Here is a 27,870-nt window from a genome sequence, read left to right as displayed (position 1 = left end):
TAACATAACTTATTTAATCTTCTGTTCCTGCATTAATTTGCTCAGGATAATGGCCCCCAGCTCCATCCATGTTGCTGTAAAGGATATTATTTCATTATTTTTATGGCTGCACAGTATTCCATGGTGAATATGCACCGTATTTTCTTTATGCACTCCACCACTGCTGGGCACCCAGGTTAGATTCCATGTCTTCATTATTATGAATAGTGCTGCAATGGAGATATGAATGCATGTGTCTTTTTGGTAGAACAATTTGTTTTCTTTTGAATAGATACTCAGTGATGGGATTGCTGAACGGAATGGTAGTTCTATGTTAAGTTATTTGAGAAATCTCCAAACTGCTTTCCACAGTGGTTGAACTAATTTACAGTCCCATCAACTGTATATAAGTGTTCTCTTTTCACCACAGCCTCACCAGCATCTGTTTTTTGTTGTTGTTGTTGTTGTTGTTTTGTTTCTTTTGACTTTTTAACAATAGCCATTATGAAGGGTGTGAGATGGTATCTTATTGTGGTTTTGACTTGCATTTCTCTGATGTTTAGTGATGGTGAGCATTTTTTCATGTTTGTTAGCCACTTGTATGTCTTCTTTTGAGAAGTGTCTTTATGTCTCTGCCCACTTTTTAGTGGGGCTATTTGATTTTATTATTTTTGTTTAATTGTTTAAGTTCCTTATAGATGCTGGATATTATACCTTTGTTAGATGCATAGTTTGTGAATATTTTCTCCCATTCTGGAGATTATCTGTTTACTCTTGACAGTTTCTTTTGCTGTGCAGAAGCTCTTTAGTTTAATTAGGTCACACTCGTCAATTTTTGATTTGTTGCAATTGCTTTTGAGGACTTAATCATTAACTCTTTCCAAAAGTTGATATCCAGAATGGTATTTCCTAGGTTTTCTTCTAGGATTCTTATAGTTTGAGGTCTCACATTTAAATCTTTAATCTATCTGGAGTTAATTTTTGCATGTGGTAAAAGGTAAGAGTCTCATTTCATTCTTCTGCACATGGCTAGCCAGCTATCCCAGCACCATTTATTGAATAGGAAGTCTTATCCCCACTGTTTATGTTTTTTGATTTTGTTAAAGATTAGATGGCTGTGGGTGTAAGGCTTCATTTTTGGGCTTCTCTTTTCTGTTCCATTGGTCATGTGTCTGTTTTTGAAAGTTTCAGGATACAAAATCAGTGTATGAAAATCAGTAGCATTTCTGTACATCAATAATGTTCAAGCTTAGAGCCACAGAAAGAATAAAATCCTATTTACAATAGCAAAAAAAAAAAAATACCTAGCAATATATCTAACCAAGTGGTGAAAGGTCTCTACAAGGAGAACTACAAAACACTGCCTGCTGAAAGAAATCATAGATAACACAAACAAATGGAAAATATTCCATGCTCCTAGATTGGAAAAATCAGTATTGTTAAAATGGCTATACTACTCAAAGCAGTCTACAGATTCAATGTTATTCCAATCACAACTACCAATGTCATTTTTCACAGAGCTAGAAGATACTATTTGTATTAAGCTATTTTCATGCTGCTGATAAAGACATACCTGAGACAGGGTAATTGATAAAAACAAAGAGGTTAATGGACTCACAATTCCATATGGTTGGGGAGGCCTCACAATCATGGCAGAAGGCAAAAGAGGAGCAAAGGCATGTCTTATATGATAGCAGACAAGAAAGAATGAGAATGAAGTGAAAGGGGTTTCCCCTTATAAAATCAATATATCTCATGAGACTTATTCACTACTATGAGAACAGTACGGGGGAAACTGCCCCTATGATTCAATTATCTCCTACCAGGACCCTCCCACAAAACATGGGAATTGTGGGAGCTACAGTTCAAGATGAGATTTGGGTGGGGACACAGCCAAATTGTATCATTCCACCCTGGCCCCTCCCATATCTCATGTCCTCACATTTCAAAACCAATCATGCCTTCCCAACAGTCCCCCAAAGGCTTAACTCTTTTCAGCATTAACTCAGAAGTCCACAGTCCAAAGTCTCATCCTAGACAAAGAAAATCCCTTCTGCCTGTGAGCCTGTAAAATCAAAAGCAAGTTAGTTACTTCCTAGATACAGTGGAGTTCCAGGCATTGGGTAAATACACCCACTCCAAATGAGAGAAAATGGCCAAAACAAAGGGGCTAAAGGCCCCCATGCAAGTCCAAAATCCAACTGGTCAGTCAAATATTAAAGTTCCAAAGTGATCTCATTTGACTCCATGTCACACATCCAGGTCACACTGATATAAGAGGTGGGTTCCCATGGTCTTGGGCAACTCAACCCCTGTGGCTTTGCAGGGTACAGCCTCCCTCCTACCTGCTTTCATGAGCTGGTGTTGAGTGTCTGCTGCTTTTCCAGCTGCACGGTGCAAGCTGTCAGTGGATCTACTATTCTGGGGTCTGGAGGATGGTGGCCCTCTTATCACAGCTCCACTAGGTAGTGCCCCAGTGGAGACTGGGTGAGGCCTTCAACCCCAGTTTCCTTCCACACTGCCCTAGCAGAGGTTCTCCATAAGGGTCCTACCCCTGCACCAAACTTCTGCCTGGACATCTAAGCATTTCCATACATCCTCTGAAATCTAGGCAGAGGTTCCCAAACCTCAATTCTTGACTTCTGTGCACCCACAGGCTCAACACTACGTGGAAGCTGTCAATGCTTGGGGCTTGCACCCTCTGAAGTCATGGCCCAAGCTGTACCTTGGACCCTTTTAGCCATGACTACAGCAACTGGGACATAGGGCACCAAGTTCCTAGGCTGCATACATCAGAGGGCCCTGGGCCTGGCCCATGAAATCATTTTTTCCTCCTAGGCCTCTGAGCCTGTGAGGGCTGGAGCTGCCACAAAGGTCCCTGACATGCCGTGGAAACATTCTCCCCATTATCTTGTTGACTGACATGTGGCTCCTCATTACTTATGCAAATTTCTGCAGCTGGCTTGAATTTCTCCTCAGAAAATTTGTTTTTCTTTTCTATCTCATTGTCAGGCTGCAATTTCCCAAACTTTTATGCTGTTTCCCTTTCAAAACTGAATGCTTTTAACAACACCCAAATCACCTGTTGAATGCTTTGCTGCTTAGAAAGTACTTCTTCTAGATACGCTAAATCATCTCCCTGAAGTTCAAAGTTCCACAGATCTCTAGGGCAGGGGCAAAATGCTGCCTGTCTCTTTGTTAAAACATAGCAAGAGTCACCTTTACTCCACTTCCCAACAAGTTCCTCCTCTCCATCTGAGACCACCTCAGCCTGGATTTCATTGTCCATATTATTATCAGCATTTTCATCAAAGCCATTCAACAAGTCTTTAGGAAGTTCCAAATGTTCCCACATCTTCCTGTCTTCTTCTGAGCCCTTCAAACTGTTCCAACTTCTTCTGTTACCCAGTTCCAAAGTCACTTCCACATTTTTGGGTATCTTTACAGCAGTGCCCCATTCTAGTAGTACCAATTTACTGTATTAGTCCATTTTCATGCTGCTGATAAAATATACCCAAGACTGGGTAATTTATAAAGAAAGAGATTTAACGAACTCATGGTTCCACATGGCTGGGGAGGCCTCACAATCATGGAAGAAGGTGAAGGAGGAGCAAAGGCATATCTTATATGGCAGCAAACAAGAAAGAAAGACAGTGAAGTGAAAGGGGTTTCACCTTATAAAACCATCAGATCTTATTCACTACCATGAGAACAGTATAGGGGAAACTGCCCCCATGAAACACCTACTGGGTCCCTCCCACAAAACGTGGGGATTATGAGAGCTACAATTCAAGATGAAATTTGGGTGAGGACACAGCCAAACCATATCACTACTTTAAAATTCATGTGGAACCAAAAAAGAGCTTGAATTGCCAAAGCAATCCTAAGTAAAAAGAACAAAGCTGGTGGTATCACATTACCCAACCTGACACATACTATAAGGCTATAGTAATCAAAAGAGGATCTGTATTTTAATGAGATCCCAGGTGACTGTATGCACATTCTACTTAGAAAGCACCAATATACACAGTATTTTCTCTCTTATTTTATAAAAGGACATTTAAATAAATCTATGATTAAAGAATTTTCTATACATTATTAAGCCCACATGAGAAATTTCTTTTAAATTTGATGTCACTTTTCTCATAGAATTAAAGTTTTTTTTGGACTATAATAATTATAATATCAATCTGACCTTCCTTTTTGCTTTGGCCACTAGGAAGCTCATAAATAGTTTTTCCTTAGCAATGTCATCTGTTCTTGCCTTCTTATTTTAATTTGTATTTCCTCTTGTCTGGTAGTTTTCATTATATTTTATTATTCCATTGTATATGTTTCTTGCAATAATTTTATCTTGTTTATCCTAACATTAATATAGGGGGAAAAATAAATTGACACTCTTCAGCCTGGCATTGAGTAATTATATTCAATGTGATCTTCCACCTTCCTGACCTCACCTCCTGTTCCTCCCAAACAAGAACACCGTATTCTAACCTAACTATTGACCCTTTTCCATCACCCAAACATCCTTTCTTTTCTTTGAATAGGCTCTCTTAATCTCTCAAAGTTCAGCCCAAATTAAATCTTCTACTTGATGGTTTGCCCTGGTCATCCTGGTGAAAAGTTCTTTCCCCTCTTACCTCCAAAAAGCACTCTGTTGAGATCCTTAAATGCAATTTGGCAGTTAGCTTCATGTTGTGTCCATTTACATATGTGACTTTCAAAAGTACTTTGAGGGAAGGGAGTATGTATTATTTGGGTCACCTGCAGTGTCTATTGCCCAGATGATGCTCTATTAATGAATGAATGAAAGTGTATTAAGTACATGTGATGAGAATTTCAGTTGGTTTCAGCTTAATAAAAACAGATTTGAAACAAACAACCAATATGGTAAGTATAATAATCTATTATTTTTACTTTTCTGCTTCATTCATCATTCAAAGGAGCTCATAACCCAGGATTTGGTTGGGCATCTGAAAAGTTTACTCAAAATTTGTAAGACAACAAGAATATATGATGTGCCCTTTAAGTAAAGTCAACGAGGTGTTGGAATGTGGGGTAAGGTGTATGAGATGTCTGTGTATAGAAGATATTTACATTTTCGCCAGAATCACGCTGCTCTCCACAGGGCTTCTGGCATCATTTCTAAAGACTCACAGGCCTTTAGCCAAGTCTTTCAAGGCCAAAGCTCCCCATGGACTGTCTCACAAGATCTGCAGGGGAACAAGGTAACACTGACTTTGGTGGCTTAGAGACAGTGCAACACAGCAGCAGACAGACAGCCTGGCACACAGCCAGCTAAGAAAGTAGGACATCTGGGTGCAAGCCCAAACATCTCGCTGACCTTGAGCTGAAGGCATGAGCCTCTGGCAGGCACAATCAAAAGGCTCAGATTCCCTAAGCAGAGAGCGAATATTACATACAACTGCAAGGGAGTGGTCCATGCCACATTCAGCAGCCTAGGACACAGAGCACAAATTAACAAATTCACCTTTGTTAATTAGGGCAGGACAATAAGATTTGAGCTGTCAGAAATATCGTGCAAGCTAAAAATATAATTTAAAATTTTGTTGTAGATATATTAAAAACATAAAAAGAAACAGGTAAAATTAATTTTAACAATATACTTTCTTTAACCCAATATATCTAAACTATTATCATTTCAACACTTAGTCAATATTTAAAATTATTAATAAGATATGTCCATTTTAAGTCTTTGAAATCCACATCTCAATTTGGGCTAGCCATATTTCTAGTGCTCAGTAGCCACTTGGGTCTGGTGGCTACAATATTGGACAGTGCAGACTTTAAATACTAAAAATACAAAAATAGTAAATTATCTATAAATAATAGAAAGGTTCTGACATTGTAGATTAAGCTATCTAGCTTATATTTCTAATCCTTGGTTACAGTTTTTTGGCACTAGAGAGGCCATTTAACCTGAGCATCTCCCCATCAGAAAAAAATGTTGATAAATAATCTCTACCTTTCAAGTTTGTTGGCATCAATGTGTGCCGAGTACCAGAACACAGCCAGGCCTCCAGAGGACACTGAATACGTGACAATATACTGATAACATATTCATATAGAAGGGCTCCAGAGCTACCCACAGTGAGAGTAAGAAATCTCTCTGAAGGGAATTAGAGCCTCTCATTTTTCCTGGCTAAAAATCACAAAAATAGAAGAGAATGTGGTAGTTTCATTCTAGCTTTTTTCTAACTTTACAGTATAATATTCCAATAGATTGTATCCCTTTATGTATTGCATCCTTTTTATGAAAATACGCAGATTTCCAGGTTCTAGTCTGGCATTTAAACAGCTAAGAAGTCTTCACTCCAACCCAAAAAGTAAAGAGCTAAACAAACTGGAACATCAACAACTCTTCTTAGATCTGTCAGAGAAGGGAGGTCACGGGCAACACCACCATCCCAAAAACTCTGTTGTCCAGCCTGTACAACAGAGCAAGACTCTGTCAAAAGACAGACAGGCAGATACAGAAAATCACAACTTAGCAGAGCAGAAACCTTCACAGGAACAAGTATCTGAAGAAATAAAGGTAAAATAAAAACATTTACTTTTTTATTCATAATAGATCTAGCATGTTCAAAATAACAGCAAGAATGTATTTGATTTTATATGCCTGTGTGTGTGTGTGTGTGTGTGTGTGTGTGTGTGTGTGTGTGTGTGTAAGTGAATGGCAGTGAAGAGACCAGAGACAGGAGTGAGGAAAGAGTTGGGAATACTTTGTTATTGTAAGGTACTCCACAGTATGCATCAAGTGGCATAGTGTTATCTGAAAGTGAACTAGAATTAGTTGTAAACATGTATTGCAAACTCCAGAACATCGACTTAAAAAAAAAAGCTAAAAAATTAGTATAATTGAGCTAAGAAAGCAGAGAAGGTTGAATCATATAAAATGCTCCTTTAAAACCACAAAATGCATAAAAGAAGTGAAAAAACTGGGAATAAAGAACAAGGGCAACAAATACAAAACAGTAACAAATGTAGTAGGTGTTACTTCAACTATATCAATAATCACCTTAAACATCAGTGGCCTAATGCACAAATTAAAAGATACAGATTGTTGGTCAGGTGCAATGGCTCATGCCAGTAATTCCAGCACTTTGGAAGGCTGTGGCAGGAGAATCACTTGAAACCAGGAGTTCAAGACTAGCCTGGGTAAGAAACCAACACCCTGTCTCTACAAAAAAATTTAAAAATTGGCTGAGCATAGTAGTACATGCCTGGAGTCCTAGTTACTTGGGAGGTTGAGGCAGGAGGATGACTTGAGCCCAGGAATTAGAGGTTACAGTGAGCTGTGATTATACCACTGCACTCCAACCTGAGAGGCAGAAAGAGACTCTTCCAAAAAAAAAAAAAAAGAAAGAAAGAAAGAAAGAAAGAAAGAAAGAAAGAAAGAAAGAAAGAAAGAAAGAAAGAAAGAAAGAAAGAAAGAGAAAAAGAAAAAAAAAGAAAAGAAAAGAAAAAGAAAGAAAATTGTAAGAAGAATCAAAAAACAAGGTCCAACTATATGAACTATATGTTTTCCAGCTGAAATCCCCTTTAAATATAAAGACACATATAGATTAAAAGTAAATGAATGGAGAAAGATATACCATGATCTTACTAATCAAAAGAAAAATGTAGTAATGATATTTATTTCAGACAGAGCAGACATCAGAGCAAAAAAGTTATCAGGGATAAAGAAGAACATTATATAATGATTAAAAAAAGAGTCAATACTCTCAAGAAGACATAACAATCTTTAATGTGTATGCGCCCAACAACAAAGCATCAAAATACATGAGGCAAAAACCGACAGAACTGCAAGAATAAATAGATTAACCCACTACTATAGTTGCAGACTTTAATATCCCTCTATCAAAAATGGATAGGTCCAACAGGCAGAAAGCCAGTAAGGACATAGTTGAACTCACTAGCATCATCAATTAACTGGATATAGTAGACATCCATAGACTATTTCATCCAACAATAACAGAATATACATTTTTCAAGTTCACAAGAAGCATCCAAAAGATAGATTACATTTGGGGCCATAAAACAAACCTAGCAAATTTAAAATAATAGAATCATATAATACCTCAAACTACAATGGAATTAAACTAGAAATCAATAACAGAAAAAAAGTCTATAAAATCCAAAAATACTTGAAGATTAAACGACACATTTCTAAAAAATATGGGTCAAAGGAAAAATCTTAATAAAAATTTTAAAAATATTTTGGCAGGGCACAGTGGCTCACATCTGTAATCCCAACACTTTGGGAGGCTGAGGCGGGTGAATCACTTGAGGTCAGAGGTTCAAGACCAGCCTGGCGAGCATGGTGAAACCCTGTCTCTACCAAAAACACAAAAATTAGCCAGGCATAGTGGTGCATGCCTGTAGTCCCAGCTACTCAGGAGACTGAGGTAGGAGAATTGCTTAAGCCTAGGAGATAAAGGTTGCAGTGAGCCAAGATCATGCCACTGCACTCCAGCCTGGACAACAGAGTGAGACTCTGTCAAAAAAAGAAAAAATAAAATATTTTAAGCCAAATAAAATAGAAAATACAATTTAAAAAATTTGGGGGATTCAGTGAAAGCACTGTGTAGAGAGAAATTTGTAGCACTGAATGATTATATTAGAAAAGAAGAAATACATAAAATCAATGATCTAAGCCTCCACATTGGAACATTAGAAAAAGAAGAACAAACTAAATCCAAAGTAAGCAGAAGAAAATTATTATTGTTGTTATTATTATTATTATACTAGAAATCAATAAAAATGAAAGCAGGAAATCAATAGAAAAATATCAGTAAAACCAAGCTGGTTCTTTGAAAAGAGCAATAAAAGTCAATAAGCCTCTAGCCAGGCTAAGAAAAAAAAGAAAGAGAGCACACAAATCAGTAAATGAAAATGAAATCGGGGACCTCAGTAAATATACCATGGACATTAAAAGGATAATAAAAAAATTACTATGCCCATAAATGTTATAATCTAAATAAAATGAACCAATTTATTGAAAAATACGATCTGTTAAAATTCACACAAGAAATAGAGCATCTGAATAAGTCTATATCTATTAAAGAAATTGTATAAATAATTAATAACCTTTCAACACAGAAAGCAGCAGGCCCAGGTGGGTTCACTGGTAACTTCTAACAAAAATTTAAGGAAGAAATTACACAAATTATTTAAAATCTCTTTCAAAAGATAGAAGTAGAGGGACTACATTTTAACTCGTTTGATAGGGCCAGAATTACCCTAATACCAAAACCAAACAAAGACATTACGAAGAAAGAAAACTATAGACCAATATCACTGATGACCATAGAAGCAACAATCCTCAACAAAATATTTGCAAATGAAATCCAACAATGTATAAAAATACTTCTATATCACAACCATGTAAGTTTTATCCTAGGTACACAAGACTGGCTGAACATTCAAAAGTCATTTAATATAATCTATCACATCAATAGTCTAAAAAAGAAAAATCATGTGATCATATTAATAAATACAGAAAAATAATTTGACAAAATCAAACATTCATGATAAAAACTATCAGCAAACTGGGAATAGAGAGGAACTTTCTCAACTTGATTAAGAGCATCTACAAAATATCTATAGATATCATCACACCTAGCAGTAAGAAATTCAAAGCTTTCCCACTAAGATCAAGAACAAGCAAAAATGTCCCCTCTCACTACTGCTTTTCAACATTGTGTTGAAAGTTCTGGATAATTCAATAAGACAAGAAGAGGAAGAAAATGGTATACAAATTTAGAAAGGAAGAAATAAATTGGCTTTATTTATAGATGATGTAATTTTCTATGTAGAAAATCTAAATGAAATGACAAAAAAAATCCTAAAACTAATACGTGATTATAGCAAGATTGCAGGATACAGGATTAATATACAAAAGTCAATCACTTTCCAATATACCAGCAATAAACAAGTGGAATTTGACATTAAAAATAAATTACCATTTACATTAGCACCCCCAAAAATGAAATATTTAGGTTTAAATATAACAAAATATATACAAAATCTATGTTAGGAAAATGAAAAAACTCTGATGAAAGATACCCAAGACAAAATTTAAAATAGATATTTCATCTTCAAGTATAAGAAGACTCCATATTGTCAAAATTTTAGTTCTTCTCAACTTGACCCATAGATTCAACACAATCCCAGTCAAAATTTCAGCAAATTGTTTTGTGGATATTAAACACTAATTCTAAAGTTTGCATGAAAAGGAAAAAGACCCACAATAGCCAACTCAATATTGAAGGAGAATAAAGTCAGAGGATTGGCACTGCCCAATGTCAGACTTAATATCTTTTTATTATTACAGTAATTTATATTACTACAGTAATCATGACAATGTGTTACCAATGAAATAATATACAGGTAGATAAGTGGAACAAAACAGAAAGCTGGCTAATAGGCCCACATAAAGCCAAGAAAATGATCCAAAGAGCCAAGAAATTGGCCTACATAAAGATCAGTTCACAAACTGATCTTTGAGAAAAGAGCAAAGGCAAAACAATAGAGCAAAGATAGCATTTTCAACAAATGGCTGGGATGACTGGACATCCACATGCAAAATGCAAAACTGTAACACTTCTGGAAGATAACATAGGAGAAAATCTAGATGACCTTTTTGTATGGAGATGTCATTTTAGATGCAATACCAAAGGCACAATCCATGAAATAAATGATAGCTAGAATTCATTAAAATTAAAAATTCTACGGTGCAAAAGACACTGCCAAGAGAATGATAAAACAAGCCACAGGCTGAGAGAAAATATTTGCAAAAGACACATTTGATAAAGGAGTGTTATCCAAAATATACAAAGAACTCTTAAAACTCACCAAAAATAAAATGAACAATTTAAAAATGAACAAAAGACTCTTACAGACAATTCACCAAAGAAGATACACAAATGGTTAGTAAGCAAATGAAAAGACGCCCAACATCACATATTATTAAGGAACTGCAAATTAAAACAACAATGAGGTACCACTATGTACCTGTTACAATGGCCAAAATCCAAAACACTGACAACACAAAATGCTGGCAATAATGTGGAAAAACAGAAACTCTTATTCATTACTGGTGAGGATACAAAATGATACAGCATTTTGAAAGATAACTTAGCAGTTTCTTACAAAACTAAGCATACTCTTAGCACATGATCCAGCAATCATGCTCCTTGGTATTTTCTCAAATAAACTGAAAACCTATGTCCATACACACACAAAAATGCATATGGATGTTTATAGCAGCTGTATTCATAATTGCTAAAACTTGGAAGCAACCAAGATGTTTTTCAACAGGTGAATGGATAAATAAATTGTGGTATATCAAGACAAAGGAATATTATTCAGTGTTAAAAAGATGAGTTATCAAGCCATGAAAAGACAAGGAAGAAACTTAAATGCATGTTACTAAGTTAAAGAAGCCAATCTGAAAAGACTACATACTGTACAATTTTAACTATTATAAGATTCTGGGAAAAACAAAACTATGGAGAAGAAAAAAGATTAGTGGTTGCTAGGCAGGTGGGGCAGCAGATGAGTAAGTGGAGCACAAAAGATTTTCAGGGCAGTGAAGCTATTCTGTGCAATAATACAATGGGTGGATAGATGTCATTATATATTTGTGCAACCCAAGAGTGGGCCCTAATGTAAACTAGAGATTTTAGATGATAAGGATGTGTTGAGGTAGGTTCATGGATTGTAACAAACATCTTACCCTTATGCAGCATGTTCATAATGAGGAAAGTAAGGGGGATATTATAGAAAACTCTGTTTTCCTCTGAAAACTGCTCTAAAAATAAAATTTTTTAATAAAACATATTTTGAATATGCAACAAATCAATGGTTAGAGAAGTTAGAAGATTAGTTCTCCAAAGAACATTTCACCTTATATTAGTACTCACACAAAATAATTTCATAATCAAAAAACTCACAAGTACTGTCAAATAGCTAAATAGAATAGTTGAAAATGTTCAAATTTCTTGGGATCCAGGTCAGTACTGAATTTAGCATCTCATGTCCCATTGTCCTTTTCTCTCCTTCCACTGTTGGGTGTAGTTGGGGTCTTGGGAATCCAGTCCATATTTTGTCTGTATTGCAAAATAGCATTGAAAAATATCTCAAAAGAAAGGGAAACAAGATTTGGCATTCAGAAAGTAGAAAGGTTTCTAAAAGTAGGAATGCTTTACATAGGTTGTAATGCAAATAAGAAAGATTGCCAAGAGATAATTTCCTGGCCTGGAGCAAAAGGAGAACAGAATCAACTTGGTAGGTGGAAGTGAGGCATGGGAGATACAGGAATTCATAGTCCTCCAGAAAGATCCAAGGTCAAAATAATTACCACAAAGCTTGGGGACAAACATGTTATGAAACAAAAACAGACTGCATGAGGGCAATTTCTCAAATCACTGTGCTGAGGGAAAGAGTGGATGGTTTTCAATGAATAAGCAGAGCAGGAAGGTAAGAATATGAAATGAGGAAAAGACACCACAACATCTTCCTGGAGGGAAAGATGAGTTAGAAGACAGCCTTTAGGAATAGAAACACAACTTTGGGGATGCACCAGTAAGAAACTGCATCAAAGTTACTTCAGTCCTTAGAGAAATCAGTTGTGAATTGTTCCTGTGTCCATATGGAGTGAGAAAGAGGGGCTTGGAGGATACTGGGGACCTAGGGAACAGAATTATATTCTCTCTGGTTGGGAACAAGGAGGAATCTCACTTATGGAACAATTTAGGACAGGATTAGTTTTAGGTTTGACATTGTTAACCAGTAATTACTAAACACCTTTTATGTTCCCCCTTCCAACTTCCCACATTGTACCCTTTGTTAATCATTGCCATTGGTAACAATTCAAGAAGAACCAGCTCTTGCCTCCTAAGAATGAGGAAATTCTACAGACCCAACATATCAAATGATTAGCTGAAAGGGTATTGTTGCTATCGGGGAAAAAGGGCAATTTGACTGGGGGAAATTCCATTCATTTAGCAAAATTTAAAATAGTGTTTCTTTAACAATGATGATTTCCTACATATTTGTTTATTTTTTTAGGAAGGGGAACTGACACAAATTTTCTGGAAGATTTATAAAAGTTTTTAGCCAGATGTGGAACAACTTTCACTACATGGCTTCTGGAGATCAAAAGTGGTAAAGAGTGCCTCTTCGAAAGGAACTCCACTCACCTCAGGTTCTTTGGTATGGAGCATGTATTCGTCTATTTTGCATTGCTATAAAGGAATACCTGAGACTGGCTAATTTCTAAAGAAAGGAAGTTTATTTGGCTCACAGTTCTGCAGGCTGCACAAGCATAGCACCAGCATCTCCTTGGCTTCTGGTGAAGCGTCAAGCAGCTTTTACTCATAGCAGAAGGCAAAAGGGGATCAGGTGTGTCACATGGCAAGAGAACAAGCAAGAGAGAGGAGGCAGGTCCCAGTCTCTTCTTTTTTAACAACCAGCTCTTGTGTGAACTCATTACCATGGGGAGGGCACCAAGCCATTCATGAGGTAACCACTCCCATGACCCAAACACCTCCCACTGGGCCCCACCTCCAACATTGAGAATCACATCTTAACATGAGATTTGGGGGGGCAAACATCAAAACTATGTCAGGGTACCATTTTGTGCCACTGCAGCCCCACAGGATAAAGTCAAAATAAACTTTCTACACAGTCTCACTTTGCTGTGGTTTAAAATCTGTACTTACTATAATGTCATGCATTTTCGAATTTCCTCTGGCTCTTGTAGGCAAGTTGGTATTTATCAGGACATCTGGAATTGGTAGAGGAGGATACTATCTAAATCAGTGGTTTTTAAAGCTTTTTCACCTCAATCTACACTAAGAAATAATTTTTGTAGTTACCCTGCACATATATATATATATATATATATTTAAAAATTACACATACAAAAATACATGGAAAAATCAGTCGAGGGGCATGCCCAAGATGGCCAAATAGGAACAGCTTCAGCCTCCAGCTCCCAGCATGAGCGACACAGAAGATGGTTGATCTCTGCATTTTCAACTGAGGTACTGGGTTCATCTCACTGGGGCATGTCGGACAGTTGGCGCTGGTCTGCGAGTGCAGCCCGACCAGCGAGAGCTGAAGTAGGGTGAGGCATCACCTCACCTGGGAAGCACAAGGGGGAAGGTAATTCTTTTTCCTAGCCAAAGGAAATTGAGACACACAACACCTGGAAAATCAGGTAACTCCCATCTTAATACTCAATAGATGGAGAAAAGGCCTTTGACAAAATTCAACAGCCATTCATGCTAAAAACTCTCAATAAATTCGGTATTGATGGAACGTATCTCAAAATCATAAGAGCTATTTATGACAAACCCACAGCCAATATCATACTGAATGGGCAAAAACTGGAAGCATTCCCTTTGAAAACTGGCACAAGACAGGGATGCCCTTTCTCACCACTCCTATTCAACATAGTGTTGGAAGTTCTGGCTAGGGCAACCAAGCAAGAGAAAGAAATAAAGGGTATTCAGTTAGGAAAAGAAGAAGTCAAATTGTCCCTGTTTGCAGATGACATGATTGTATATTTAGAAAACCCCATTGTCTCAGTCAAAAATCTCCTTAAGCTGATAAGAAACTTCAGCAAAGTCTCAGGATACAAAATCAATGGGAAATCACAAGCATTCTTATACACCAGTAACAGACAAACAGAGAGCCAAATCATGAATGAACTCCCATTCACAATTGCTTCAAAGAGAATAAAATACCTAGGAATCCAACTTACAAGGGATGTAAAGGACCTCTTCAAGGAGAACTACAAACCACTGTTCAGTGAAATAAAAGAGGACACAAACAAATGGAAGAACATACCATGCTCATGGATAGGAAGAATCAATATTGTGAAAATGGCCATACTGCCCAAGGTAATCTATAGATTCAATGCCATCCCCATTAAGCTACCAATGATTTTCTTCACAGAATTGGAAAAAACTGCTTTAAAGTTCATACGGAACCAAAAAAGACCCCCTCCGCATTGCCAAGACAATCCTAAGCCAAAAGAACAAAGCTGGAGGCATCACGCTACCTGACTTCAAACTATACTACAAGGCTACAGTAACCAAAACAGCATGGTACTGGTACCAAAACAGAGATATAGACCAATGGAACAGAACAGAGCCCTCAGAAATAATACCACACATCTACAGCCATCTGCTCTTTGACAAACCTGACAACAACAAGAAATGGGGAAAGGATTCCCTATTTAACAAATGGTGCTGGGAAAATTGGCTAGCCATAAGTAGAAAGCTGAAACTGGATCCTTTCCTTACTCCTTATATGAAAATTAATTCAAGATGGATTAGAAATGTTAGACCTAAAACCATAAAAACCCTAGAAGAAAACCTAGGTAATACCATTCAGGACATAGGCATGGGCAAGGACTTCATGTCTAAAACACCAAAAGCAATGGCAACAAAAGCCAAAATTGACAAATGGGATCTCATTAAACTAAAGAGCTTCTGCACAGCAAAAGAAACTACCATCAGAGTGAACAGGCAACCTACAGAATGCGAGAAAATTTTTACAATCTCCTCATCTGACAAAGGGCTAATATCCAGAACCTATAAAGAACTCAATCAAATTTACAAGAAAAAAACAAATGACCCCATCAAAAAGTGGGCAAAGGATATGAACAGACACTTCTCAAAATAAGACATTCATACAGCCAACAGACACACGAATAAACGCTCATCATCACTCACCATCAGAGAAATGCAAATCAAAACCACAATGAGATTTGCATCTCACACCAGTTAGAACGGCAATCATTAAAAAATCAGGAAACAACAGGTACTGGAGAGGATGTGGAGAAATGGGAACACTTTTACACTGTTGGTGGGACTGTAAACTAGTTCAACCATTGTGGAAAACAGTGTGGTGATTCCTCAAGGATCTAGAACTAGAAACACCATTTGACCCAGCCATCCCACTACTGGGGATATACCCAAAGGATTATAAATCATGCTGCTATAAAGGCATATGCACATGTATGTTTATTACAGCACTATTCACAATAGCAAAGACTTGGAATCAACCCAAATGTCCATCAGTGACAGACTGGATGAAGAAAATGTGGTACATATACACCATGGAATACTATGCAGCCATAAAAAAGGATGAGTTCGTGTCCTTTGTGGGGACATGGATGCAGCTGGAAACCATCATTCTCAGCAAACTATCGCAAGAACAGAAAACCAAATAGCACATGTTCTCACTCATAGGTGGGAACTGAACAATGAGATCACTTGGACACAGGAAGGGGAACATCACACCCCAGGTCCTATTGTGGGGAGGTGGGGGGAGAGGGGAGGGATAGCATTAGGAGATATATCTAATGTAAATGACGAGTTAATGGACAGCACACCAACATGGCACATGTATACATATGTAACAAACCTGCACGTTGTGCACATGTACCCTAGAACTTAAAGTATAATAAAAAAAAATACATACAAACTGAATCAAGAGAATCATAAAACAATAATGTATTATCCCTGAAGCACTGTGAAATTTCAATTCTAGCTCGATTTTATTTTTTAAAAAACCCTTGTCACAGCCCAGCATATTGATCATTGTTCATTTATAAGTCATAACCCTGTTAGAAATACACTGGCCTGAAGTTTGTGACTTCACTTCCCAAGTGGTTACCATGACATGCCTATTCACTGCCACCTGATTTACAAGACCTTCCACAATCTGGTCCCATCTCCCTGTTCTGTATGAGTTTCCCACTTCTCCTAACATATCTCTTAGAATAATATAATAGCTTCCTTTTATTGGGCACTGACAATGTGATAGTTTCTGTGCTAAGAGATTACGTGAATCATATCTTGAGTACTCACAACTCTGTAGTGAGGTTACTAATTTGCTTCCAGTATATAGATGAAGAAACTGAAGCTCAGGGAAGTTGAAGCAAGTAAATGACTGGACTGGAACTCAAGATGGGCATAACCCTGGAGCCTGTTCTGTTTCCACTGGAACTCACTGGCCTCCATGTCAGAGTTTCTCTTTAGTACCACTCTTCCTGCCTGGAGCCCTCCTGTGTTCATGCTGTTCTCCTACCTGGAAGGCCTTCCAACCTCCACTACTAGCAATCCACAACTACCTACTCTTATTTCTGGACTCTGCCCAGAGTCCAGAACTCTGCTTCTCCTAAGAAGCCACTCGAATAACTTTGGCCCAGGCTCTCCTCTCTGCTTTAAACTCTGGGAGGCAGCAAAGCTCAGGCCAGGTTTAAACGCTAGTTCAATGACATACAGCCTGAAGATGGCGCTCACCTTCTGTATCTCCACTTTCTCTTCTGTAAAATGAGGATAATAATTGCCCCTACCCTGCAGGATTGTTGTCGGGGTAAAATAGTTAATATACATAGCGTGATTAATACAGAAGCTGGTGCATAGCAAGTGTGCAACAAATGTCATTGTTATTCAGTTTTACCCAATGATCACTTCGTGATACGCTGTCCTATTCCTTAATCGTTTACTCAACATGCATATATCTAATGTCTCTGACTAGAATGTCAGGTCTCCATGGGCATGACTGTACCATATTTACATTTTTACCCCAGAGGTACACAGGACCAGGCATGTTGTACACATTTAACAGATATCAAATTTTAATGTTACAAAACTGGCCAATGCCAGAAAAAGAATGACTCCTTCTCCTTCCCCTTCCCCTCCTCCTACCCCTCCCCCTACCCCTCCCCTTCCCCTTCCACTTGCCCTTCTCCTTCTCCTCCTTCTCCTCCTCCTCCTTCTCCTTCTCCTTCTTTTTTTTTTTTTTTTTTTTTTTTTGTTTTGGTATCAAAGGAACATAGAGTGATGATTTCGTTTTGGGAAACTCACTAGGATGGTTTGTAAGTTCTATGCATGGAAGTGCTCTTGGGAGGAACTACTGTATAATACTTCTCTGGGCTCTGCTTGGTGCCTGAGCAGATTTAAGTTTCAGAGATTCTGTACTGAGAGTGGGATGTGCAAAAATTTACACTTCTTTATGTTTCCAGAACTGATGTTGGTTTAGCTTTAGAGTCTTTACTTTCACTTAAGTATACCCAGTCACTTCAAATTTAAACCTTTCATTTTAAAATGATTCTCTCCCTCCCACTTCTTTTTCTTTCCTTTTTCACCAGGGTAGTCAAAGTTCCTAAGCCCAACCATGGCAAGGATGGAGTGAGAAATAGGCCATACATCTGGAGGTTTTTTCTAGCTCTGGGCTTTTAATGAGCTTGTGACTATGGCTCTCAGAGGTCAGTTTGTTATATGTGCCTCTGCAGAAAATAGAACATTTTAAGCATCCTCAATATAGCCACTTTCTTTGTCTCTGGTTTTCTTTCTAACCTCACTCAACTGTATTCATTCTGTAAACTCCATCCCCCAGTAGTAAGCACCTTGCTATAAGGAAGTTGCAGTTTACAGTAAATTAAAAAACCTCCAGCCTGGCTTACTTTTGCCACTAGGCATAATGGAAACACATTTCTCTCTTGTACACAGAAACGCAAAACAGCACAAAAAAGGCACATGAGGAAATCTCACAGGAAAAGGCATCCAGAACATCTAAAGTAAATTGCATACTTTACTGTACTTATTATCTCCCCAAGAAATCAGTGTGAGAGCTGTTAGATATCTGTCCGCAAGGAAAACATTTCTGTTCCACTAGAAATGCCCTACTAAGTTTGATGGTGCCCAAATACTGGTCTTCCTTCTACAAGTTCACCTGTTAAATGCTGTTTGTTCCTCAGAATGGGGTTCTGCATTCTTACTTCCACATTCACTGTTAAAACGGAGCCTGGTTCAAGCAAGATTGGTGGGTGAAAAGGAAATGTGGAGAGAAATGACAGTTCCCTAAGAAGCAACACTTTTTTTTCCCTAGAAAGTGACTTGAATCGACTTCAGTTGAAGAATAAATCATCCTCAAACTACACCTGCTCTATTGATGGTTCATAGAGAGTTCTAGAAGAGCTTGGACACTCACTGATTGTGCAGAATTCTTAGAGTTACTACCTGTCATTGCATGATTTTACTCCTGAAGTCCCTGGTGAGTTACATGGTATGTGCTTATGTAGGTGGAAATAGAAATGTATAAATCAGTATATGATCATCCAGGTCTGAGAATTTTACAGCATCTTTTGACACATTGAAAGCAGACTAAAATTGCAAAAGCAGATTCTTGGCTTCAAACCAAAGCAATAGGTAGTGCTGTGGTCAGAGAAGTGCTACATGTGAGTTTGGAGAAACTTTTTTACAAAACACACACCAACATTGGTTTGTTTTCTGAGACTGGTCCTCCAGGCTTCTTGGGATATCTCTGGGGACCATGTTTGCTACACCGAGCCACAAGCTCAGATGGCCAGTCAATGTGGCCCATTGCAGCCTGGGTTCAGCTGCCCTTGGGACTTATGGCAAAGACAGATGTTAAATACTGCTACAGAAGGGCTAATTATGTAAAAGGTAGTTACACGTGTTAAGAAAACTTTAATGTATTTCACTAAATAAACAATTTTTCAGTAATAGCAAAATATAGAACCAAAGAAAACAAAACCTAGTTACAGAGTAAAATCTTCCTTATACTAAGTTTATTTTGACTCCTCTTTCTCACAGTCTCTACATAATTGATTTAAAAGCAAACTGCATTTCTAATAATAGATTTGTGTTATTTTTTCTTCTGCTCTGCTGTAAGTCATAAAAGCAAACATGCCCACTTATTCCGTTTTCACAGATTCTAAACAACCTGCCTACTCCTTCTCGAATAGTGTGAGTTCCTCCTTCTGAAGTCAAATTTTTGGGGGGCAGAGTCATATTTTGAAATTCTTCTTGTCAGAGGAGAATTCTCTCTTTGGACTCCCCTTTCCAATCATTCTATCCAGGCATGAACTGGTGTCAGTCTCTCTGCTTTATGCCTGGATAAAACTATCCTTATCATTTATACACCAGAGCCTTGTTTTCAAAGAATGAGCATCATTTGCTATGGCGATAAATATACTCTGTAGAAAAACTTCAGACTACATTAAACCCATTTACTACAGTTTTGGAGCAAGGGGCTGGATGGCAGAGAGTGGAGGGGAGGACCTCTTTCCGGAAGTAGATGGAACACGGGTAGCCACAGTCTACAGTTCTGTGTTCCAGGGCATGCAGAAGGAGGAGAACTAGGTGTCTTTGCTGGTCTCCTGGGAACAGGGGAATATGGTTTCAGAGCCTACACTCAACCCAAAGTCTGGCGTGCCCATAAGAGATACCATGGCCCAGAGATTTAGGGTCAGCTTCAAACTGCATGAACAATAGCATGTTTGGTGAGACTGAAAAAATTATATCACATCATTTTCCCTGTGTTTAACTCTCCAGGGTCTCCCATTGTTCTTACAATAAGATCAACCACCAGCTAACTTCCAGATGCTACTAAACCCTGCCCCGTTTGACCTCAATGTCCCTCACAGACCGTCTCCAGCTTGTGCGCCACCACACTCCTTTTCCTGGTGCTCCCACTCAGCTCCTGCTCCTCTCAGGACTTTCTTGGCTTAAATTGCTCTTTCCCACACACCCCTCACCAACTCCAATATCCTTTAAGTCTCCATTTAAATGTCATTTTTCTGTGGAAACCAATTTGAACTTTCATCAGTTTCTCTTGATACAATTGTCGTGAAATCATAATTTGCTTAATCTCTGTCTTCCACATTAGACTGGAATATCAATGAAAGTAGGAGCCACGTCTGCCCTGAATTCTCAGAACCTAACACATGTCTGGTCTATGGTGGGTGCTTAGTAAACCTTTGACAATCAAATGCCTGAGAATGAATGAAGTTGTGAAAGAGAACATGGGGGAATACTTCATTAAGTAACATGTTGTATTTCTAGCATTCTGAAAACCCCACAGACTAATGTCTCCCAAATACCCAGTGCAGTTATATAAAAAGATTTTATAATTTATAAACAAAATAGAGACTGGGTGCCATGGCTCATGTCTGGAATCCCAACACTTTAGGAGGCTGAAGCAGGAGGATCACTTGAGCACAGGAGTTCAAGGTCAGCCTGGGCAACATTGGAGAGGAGACCATGTCTCTACTAAAAATTTAAAATGTATCTGGGTGTGGTGGCACATGCCTGGGTGACAGAGCGAGACCATGTCACAACAAAATAAAACAAAACCCTCCAAAACCAAAATAGATCTTTTTTAAACTTACTGAATAATAAGTTTAGTCTATCTTCAAAGCCAAAATGACATTTCTATTAATTGTGGGAGGTAAAGGGGAAAAGATGCAGGAGGATTGAAATATTGTAGCACAATTCATGTGCTATGCCTTCCTGCCATCCCAGCTTTTAATTTAGTGGATTTTTAAAATTTAGGATTCCAAGTACGGCACTTCCTGCTTTCTGTTACTGCAGCCAGCCATCCCGGCAGAAAAAAGCATCTGGACCAGAAATCATCATTACCAAGTGACAGAACTGGAACAGGTATTAGAGTGATCCAAGATAATTACTGAGTAGAAAAGATTGATCTCGACTGTTTCCTGAGTGTAGCTGAGTTTGACCCAGAACAGTGCTTCTCAAACTTTAATGTGCATATGAATCACTTGGGATCTAGTTAAAATGCAGATTCTGATTCAATAAATATAGAGTGGGGCCTAGGGTTCTGCATTCCTAACAAGCTCCCAGGTAACAGACGGGACTAGTCAACATGGATTGGCACAGGTCAGAGGGCACAATCATGCCCAGACGCAAAGAATGTTCTTCACAGAAAGGAAGTGGTGGGGCCACGCCTAAAAGGGTGAACGGCAAAGCCCAGATGTCGCCAGCAGAGGGCAGCAGAGGGCAGGTTAAAGTGCACTGGACTCACAGGCCAAACTCACCCCAAAGGCAGCTCCAAAATAGTTCAAATCAGAGCATGCCTAAGAGGACAGGGGAAAAGCAGGCACTGAGACCACCAGCAGCCTGAAGGCAGATGTTCACACGGATCGAATAAACTCACTGGAGGGAGCACTTTGTGACAGCAGAAAGAACACCAATCACGGGCAGGTGACCCAAGATCTAAGTCAGACACAAGAGAGCAGTGCGTTGGGGCCAGCCACTCACCATCAGCCTTGATTTCCTCATCAAACAAAGGGTGGTCGCTAATGAACGCTTCTGGTCTTCACGTTCTGCATCAGTGGTTCTTGTTCGGACCTGGAGGAATCTGGAAGAGACCATGGAGAGACAGCTGGTCACCTGCCAGGGTGAGGCCCTTGGGACATGTGATGGGCAGGGAGTCGGTTTTGTTTGAAAGTCAGGGCTCAGTGGAGGTTTTTCTTTTTTAATTAGCATTTTCATTTGTTATCAAAGATTACATACACTTTGGACAAAAAGATAGGGGCCCAGTGTGGTGGCTCACGCCTGTAATACCAGCACTTTGGGAGGCTGAGGCGGGTGGATCACTTGAGGCCAGAAGTTTGAGACCACCCTGGCTAACATGGTGAAACCCCATCTCTACTAAAAGTACAAAAATTAGCCAGGCGTGATGGTGGGTGCCTGTAATCCCAGCTACTCGGGAGGCCAAGGCAGGAGAATTGCTTGAACCTGGGAGGCGGAGGTTGCAGTGAGCCAAGATCAGGCCACTGCACTCCAGCCTGGGCAACAGAGCTAGACGCTGTCTAAAAAAATCAGATTGGACTAAAAGGCTTATAACCAAAACAACAGTCCCTTATCCCTCTCACATTCTTTATCTTTTTCCCCCAGAAACAATATCTTCAAACTCTTTTACTGTTTCTCCTCCATTTTTTGCTCCATATTTCTGAATAATTTATACAATATAATCCTATTACTTGATTCATTAGCTATTGACTTTTTACTCTAGTGGATTAGGATAATAGTTCAATTATACCATCTTTTCTTCTTCATTATTCTCTAAATATAATTTGTCTTATTAATATATCTTGAGTCATATCTATATTCAGTTTCTGTGTTTTGACTATGTACATATTATTCATTAAGTCAGGTAATATACTATGATTCTATCTAATTTCTCATACATCTTTTTGTCTGTCCTGGAATGAATAATTGTCTTATTTTTTTCATGTGCTTTATTTAAACATCTGACTAAATTTCCCATACCCTCCAAAGTGCTTCTATTGAAGACAGTTTTCCACAAAGGAATCTGTCAGATTATTCTTGCTTTTACCTGTTTTGCATTGGATCCCATGCATCCTGAATATCATCCTTCCTTCTCCTGAGTTTGCTTCCTCCTTTTAGTGGAGCATTTCCACCAGCAAGGTCCACCAGCCCTTCCACCAACAACTTGACAGTAATCAGGGTTGTCTAAGTCACATGCTCTTATAGATCCCTCAGGAAGAACTCACAGGATTGCCGCTTCCTAAGTTTGGGCCATGGCCACGAAACATGTCTGAACTGTATATGTGAAGGTCAGTTTGGCTAGATAGCTGACATTTTCTTAAGTATTGTAATTGTTATTCTGTTGTTCTCTGGCTAACATACTGCTCTTAGATGGTCTGATTAAAATTTTATTTATTTTCCCTAACACGTGAATTGTTCTCTTGCCTGGATACCCAAAGGATCTTTTTCTCTAGGGTCGCTTTCAGGTCCAATGTTTACTAGAGTATGTCTTGGTATTGGTTTTCTGGGGAGCAGTTTTCCCAAGTCATTCCTTTTAATATGAGACCTGACTTCATTTTTTTATTTCAGGAAAGTTTCCTCATATTACAGATTTTAATATTTCCTGTGCTTCATTTATTTTATTTTCCCCTTTGGGGGTTCCTATAATATGTATATTGGATGTTCTTTGTTCTTTTATGTATCACATTCTCTCAAACAGCTTTTCTTTCCTTCATTTCTTGATTTTTAAATTTTTTTCTTTTTCCCTCTTCTATTTCTCTTAAGACAATATTCATTGTGTTAATTAACTTTTATTTTCTTCCCAGTTTTATCATTTCTAATTTTAAAAACTTTTTTTATAAATTCTATTGTCAATGAAATTATCCTTTTGCCCAATTATCTCATTTCTGAGTTTTTTCTAATTCTTACTTCTGTTGTTCTTTCGTAGTTTCTATCACTTTCTTAAAATTTTTAGCTTATTTTGAAACATCTGGTTATAATTGTCATCTATTTCAGCACATTTTTCTAAATTCTTCATTGAATAGGGACATTTTCTGCTTTTTATGTTCCTTTTTGCGTAACTTTGTATGTGATTCACCCACGATCCTTTTTCTGTTGCTCATTTTTCAGACAGATGAGTTTTCCTCCACTTTTAGGAGAGAAGGATGTGTCTAGATCACTTGTCTAGGCCCATAGCTCTATAATTACCTCTTTTGTTGTTTTTAAGGAGATAAATACATCCCGGCTTTCTGAGATGCTCCTTCTCTGCTCCCTCTCCCATTCTTACTGGAATTTCTCATTCTATTGGCGTTGTGATTCCTATTGTCAGGTTGGGTTCTACTCCCAGCAGTTTCTCCTCAATGCAGGACTTGGCCTCTGAAGGGAGTTGGGGAGTTTTTGTTTCTAGAGTTCATAGGCCCCAGAGTGCCCCAGACACACTCCTGATAATTGGAATCTCCAGTCCACATCACAGATTCAACTGAGACTCAGGTATGGAAACTCTAAATGCAGTGGTCTTTTCCAGCATCTCACTGCGAGACAGAAGAGTGTGGTGCTAGTTTCCCACTGTTTGTTCCACACTCCCCTCCCCACGATTTCTTGAGTATGTAACACCCTAAGAGGCAAAGTATGGAGGGATGCAAGTGACAGTAGCATAATTTATGAATTTCCTTGAGTCTCCCTCCACTAACTGTCAGACCACTATTAACCTTGAGTGTTTACATTTTTACCAGTATTATTTCAAAAACATACAACTCATTGGATGTTTTGAGGTTTTGTTCTAGTTGCTCTGTCAGAATGTCTGAGCTTGAGGTGACTCTGCAAAGCTGGGCTTACACAACCAACTCTGAGCTTAGCTTCACCATTAGTAAACAAGGTAAATAACGCCCACTTCACAGAACTACTGAAATGATAATAAAGTTGAAGCATATGAAAGTGCCTCCTTGATTTCACCTGATATGTAAAAAACTATTTACAAACTGTAAAGTGATAAGACACTGTATGTTATTTCAAATAGATTTAGGAAATATGTGAAGCCCTGTAATTTTAGGTTTCACTGCATAATTTTCACTTAATATGCAAATTGTTTTCTTTTCCCACTAGATTGTTTGCTTCAGAAGAGCAGTGATTATTGTCTGATTTACTTCGACGCTACATCCTCATTGCCTAGTATGGTACCTGGCACATCACAGACATTCAGTAAATACTGGATGAATGAATTATTTGTGCTAACTTTGCCTTAAAGCATATTATGCAACAAATAAAACAAATGGGCAAAAATTAAATGGTTACTAGGTTGTTGTTGGATTGGGCCTGTGGAACGTGCTCTGCCAACTTATTTCTTTAGCATTTCAGTTTGCTTTGTATTCTTGCCTACAAGGGACACTGACTCCCCTGCTGCAGAGAAGGGAATGAGCAACACCCGGAGTGCCAGAAACAGCTCCTGCAGGAAACGTGGCTCACCGACCTCCAAGTGTGTGTCCTCCAGGCCAAAATACAGAAGGTTTGAAACAACGTGGCTAATGGCTGGGCAGAGAACAACGAACTGGACTGTCTTTCTCTCACAAGTGTTTATGGAAGTCTGGCAGTCTGTCTTTAAGTAAATAGACTTGCTCTAATGGAGCAATCTATCAAACAAGTAGGGCTGCTGAGAAGGGGGGAAGGAAGGTGCAGCACTGACTGCTTCCTCGCCCTTGGGAGCCATTTCTTTGAGGATAACAAATGCGAGCGAGGTAGTGATACTCAAAGCAGGAAAAATAATAGCCTGTGGCTTAGGATGGTCTCATCTAAACTCAACGTGTAGATGGGTTTTGTGTGTTTAAACAGGCAGCTCTGCATCTCAAAAACACAGGAGAAGGAGCACACAGACACAGAACCAATACCAGGAGGCTTCTAGTTAGTGGGTTTTGTAAGAGAAGGGTGGTACAATGAACAAATGAATGAGCAAACGTTTAGTCTCTACAGGTTTTCTCCCTCTTTACTACTGGAGGGGGTGTCAAAACTGCTAATTTGCTTGCTCACCACACAGTACTTAATAAATGAATAACATATTTACAGCGTGAGATACATGGTTGGGGGGGTTTGGGGTGCAGGGGCGGGGCAGGGAGAAATTACCAAATATTCACATGAAGACTCATATTTTGGACTTTACTCACAGTATTTGCAATGACACAGTGAAAGGGCCAGGTGTAGGTTAACCCTTTTAGTTTGTGCCAGAACTTTACATTCTTTGCAAAGAAGAAAGAGATTTAATATAAACTACAAACGCTTTAATCAAGTGGCTTTCTTCACATACCATGAAAGCATTTTGAAACATTCAAGTAAAAAAAAAATTCTTTTTTTCTGAAAATATAACCTCTTAAACACCAAGGATGCTGCCAGACCAAGTCCCATCAAGTAAAAGGGCCCACAATAAGAAGCTTAAACAGGGTTAGGATTAGGTTACATTTATATAAATAAGCCGGTTTTTGTTGTTCAGGTCTCAATCCTTAAATGATCCTATCTTGTGTATGGAAGGTGTCTCCTCATTAAATTATACATTAATATTCTCAGCATGGGGCCCAGTGGGATCCAGAATTTCCCCAGGGCTCACCAATTGTTAGAGGCAAATAACTACATCAATAGCAATAATTTAAATTTTGCTCATCCATTGTCCCCACGTACTGCAAGGCCCTCCCCTCACCCCAACCAGGTGTTCCTGAGCCCCCTGTGAGTGTCCCACTCATGCAGATGAGAAGCCCTTGCCTGCTTACTCCACAGGGGCACAGGTGCTGCTGCCCCACTGGCACCTTCTGAGGGGATACAATTCCCAAATGCCATTCTTGCCCCTGTGCTATCCTCAGGCTCCCAAATGTGCAGAGTGCACTCAATTCCAAAAAAATGCACACCCCCTTCAAGCCGCATCGGGTCAGAGCCATGCAGGTCCTATAAGAAAAAGGCAAGAGGGCCTGTTACTCCAGCACCATGTCATAACATGTTTGTTCCTTGAGCTCCGAAACAGTCTTTTGCCCCACATTTCACAAAATATTTCATGAAACCATCTTCATCTGCTTTTGCCTTCTGTTCCTCTCTCTGCCTGTCTTAGATCTAGAACAGGGCCCTGGGAATTGAATAAGCACCTCTCTTCCATTCCCCCAGACAGGGACAAAAGTCCTCTTTTCAAGATGAATTGAAGTCCCCATGCAAATTAACCCTTCTGGGGCCTTCCCTACCATTTTGCTAAACATGCCCAGACATACTTGAACCTTAACAGTAGGTAGCATCTAATCCTGCCTCACTCTTGTATCTCACACCCAGGATCCAGGCCCTGTAGATTTCTCCTTCATAAAACTTTACTTTGACCCTTCCTTTCCTTCTCATCTGCCACCATCTTAATTCAAGCTTATCATTTTGCTCCTTGCTGTCTCCAAAGCTCATTAGTTAGAATCACTGCTCATTCATCCTAAAAGCTGCTACCAAAATAATAATCCTTAGACTCTGCCTTGAACACACAGACTGTTTGTAGTAGTTTCCAACTTTCAATTGGCCATATGAGTTAGCTGTCTATTACTGGAGAGAGTATTAGCCTCCATCTCTGTCAACCTGCATTTGAACCTTAGCTCTGTGCTTACATATCTTTAGGGTATAATCACTGGCTTTAAGCCTAAATTTCATCATCTTTAAAATATAATATTAATATCGGCCTCATAAGGCTATGTAAGAAAAAGATAATATGACATGTTTTTCAAATTTGAAAATACAAATGTAAGAG

General features: G+C 38.7%; 1 protein-coding gene across 1 annotated transcript; it reads right to left on the bottom strand.

The window, feature by feature from the left end:
• LOC144330243 (uncharacterized) lies at nucleotides 1-27,038 on the bottom strand. The gene is made up of 3 exons (XM_077940936.1): nucleotides 26,865-27,038; nucleotides 22,110-22,209; nucleotides 1-1,151 (listed from the first exon to the last, which is right to left on the bottom strand). Exons 1-3 carry the CDS (start codon nucleotides 27,035-27,037, stop codon nucleotides 1,080-1,082), a joined length of 345 nt encoding a protein of 114 aa, XP_077797062.1. The 5' UTR covers nucleotide 27,038; the 3' UTR covers nucleotides 1-1,079.
• Nucleotides 27,039-27,870: the final 832 nt, after the last annotated feature.

This window comes from Macaca mulatta, chromosome 7, assembly GCF_049350105.2.
Source record: "Macaca mulatta isolate MMU2019108-1 chromosome 7, T2T-MMU8v2.0, whole genome shotgun sequence".
Classification (NCBI taxonomy): Eukaryota; Metazoa; Chordata; class Mammalia; order Primates; family Cercopithecidae; genus Macaca; species Macaca mulatta.
This window is presented reverse-complemented; position numbering and strand designations above follow the sequence as displayed.

Excerpts from the sequence above, each read along its gene's own strand:
- LOC144330243 (XM_077940936.1), bottom strand. The coding sequence starts at position 27,037 with ATGGCTCTGACCCGATGCGGCTTGAAGGGGGTGTGCATTTTTTTGGAA. Across the intron at positions 22,210-26,864 it reads TGCCCCTGTGGAGTAAGCAG|ATTCCTCCAGGTCCGAACAA; the intron begins GCAAGGGCTTCT and ends GGTCTCTTCCAG. Across the intron at positions 1,152-22,109 it reads TGAGGAAATCAAGGCTGATG|ACACATGACCAATGGAACAG; the intron begins GTGAGTGGCTGG and ends TTTCAAAAACAG.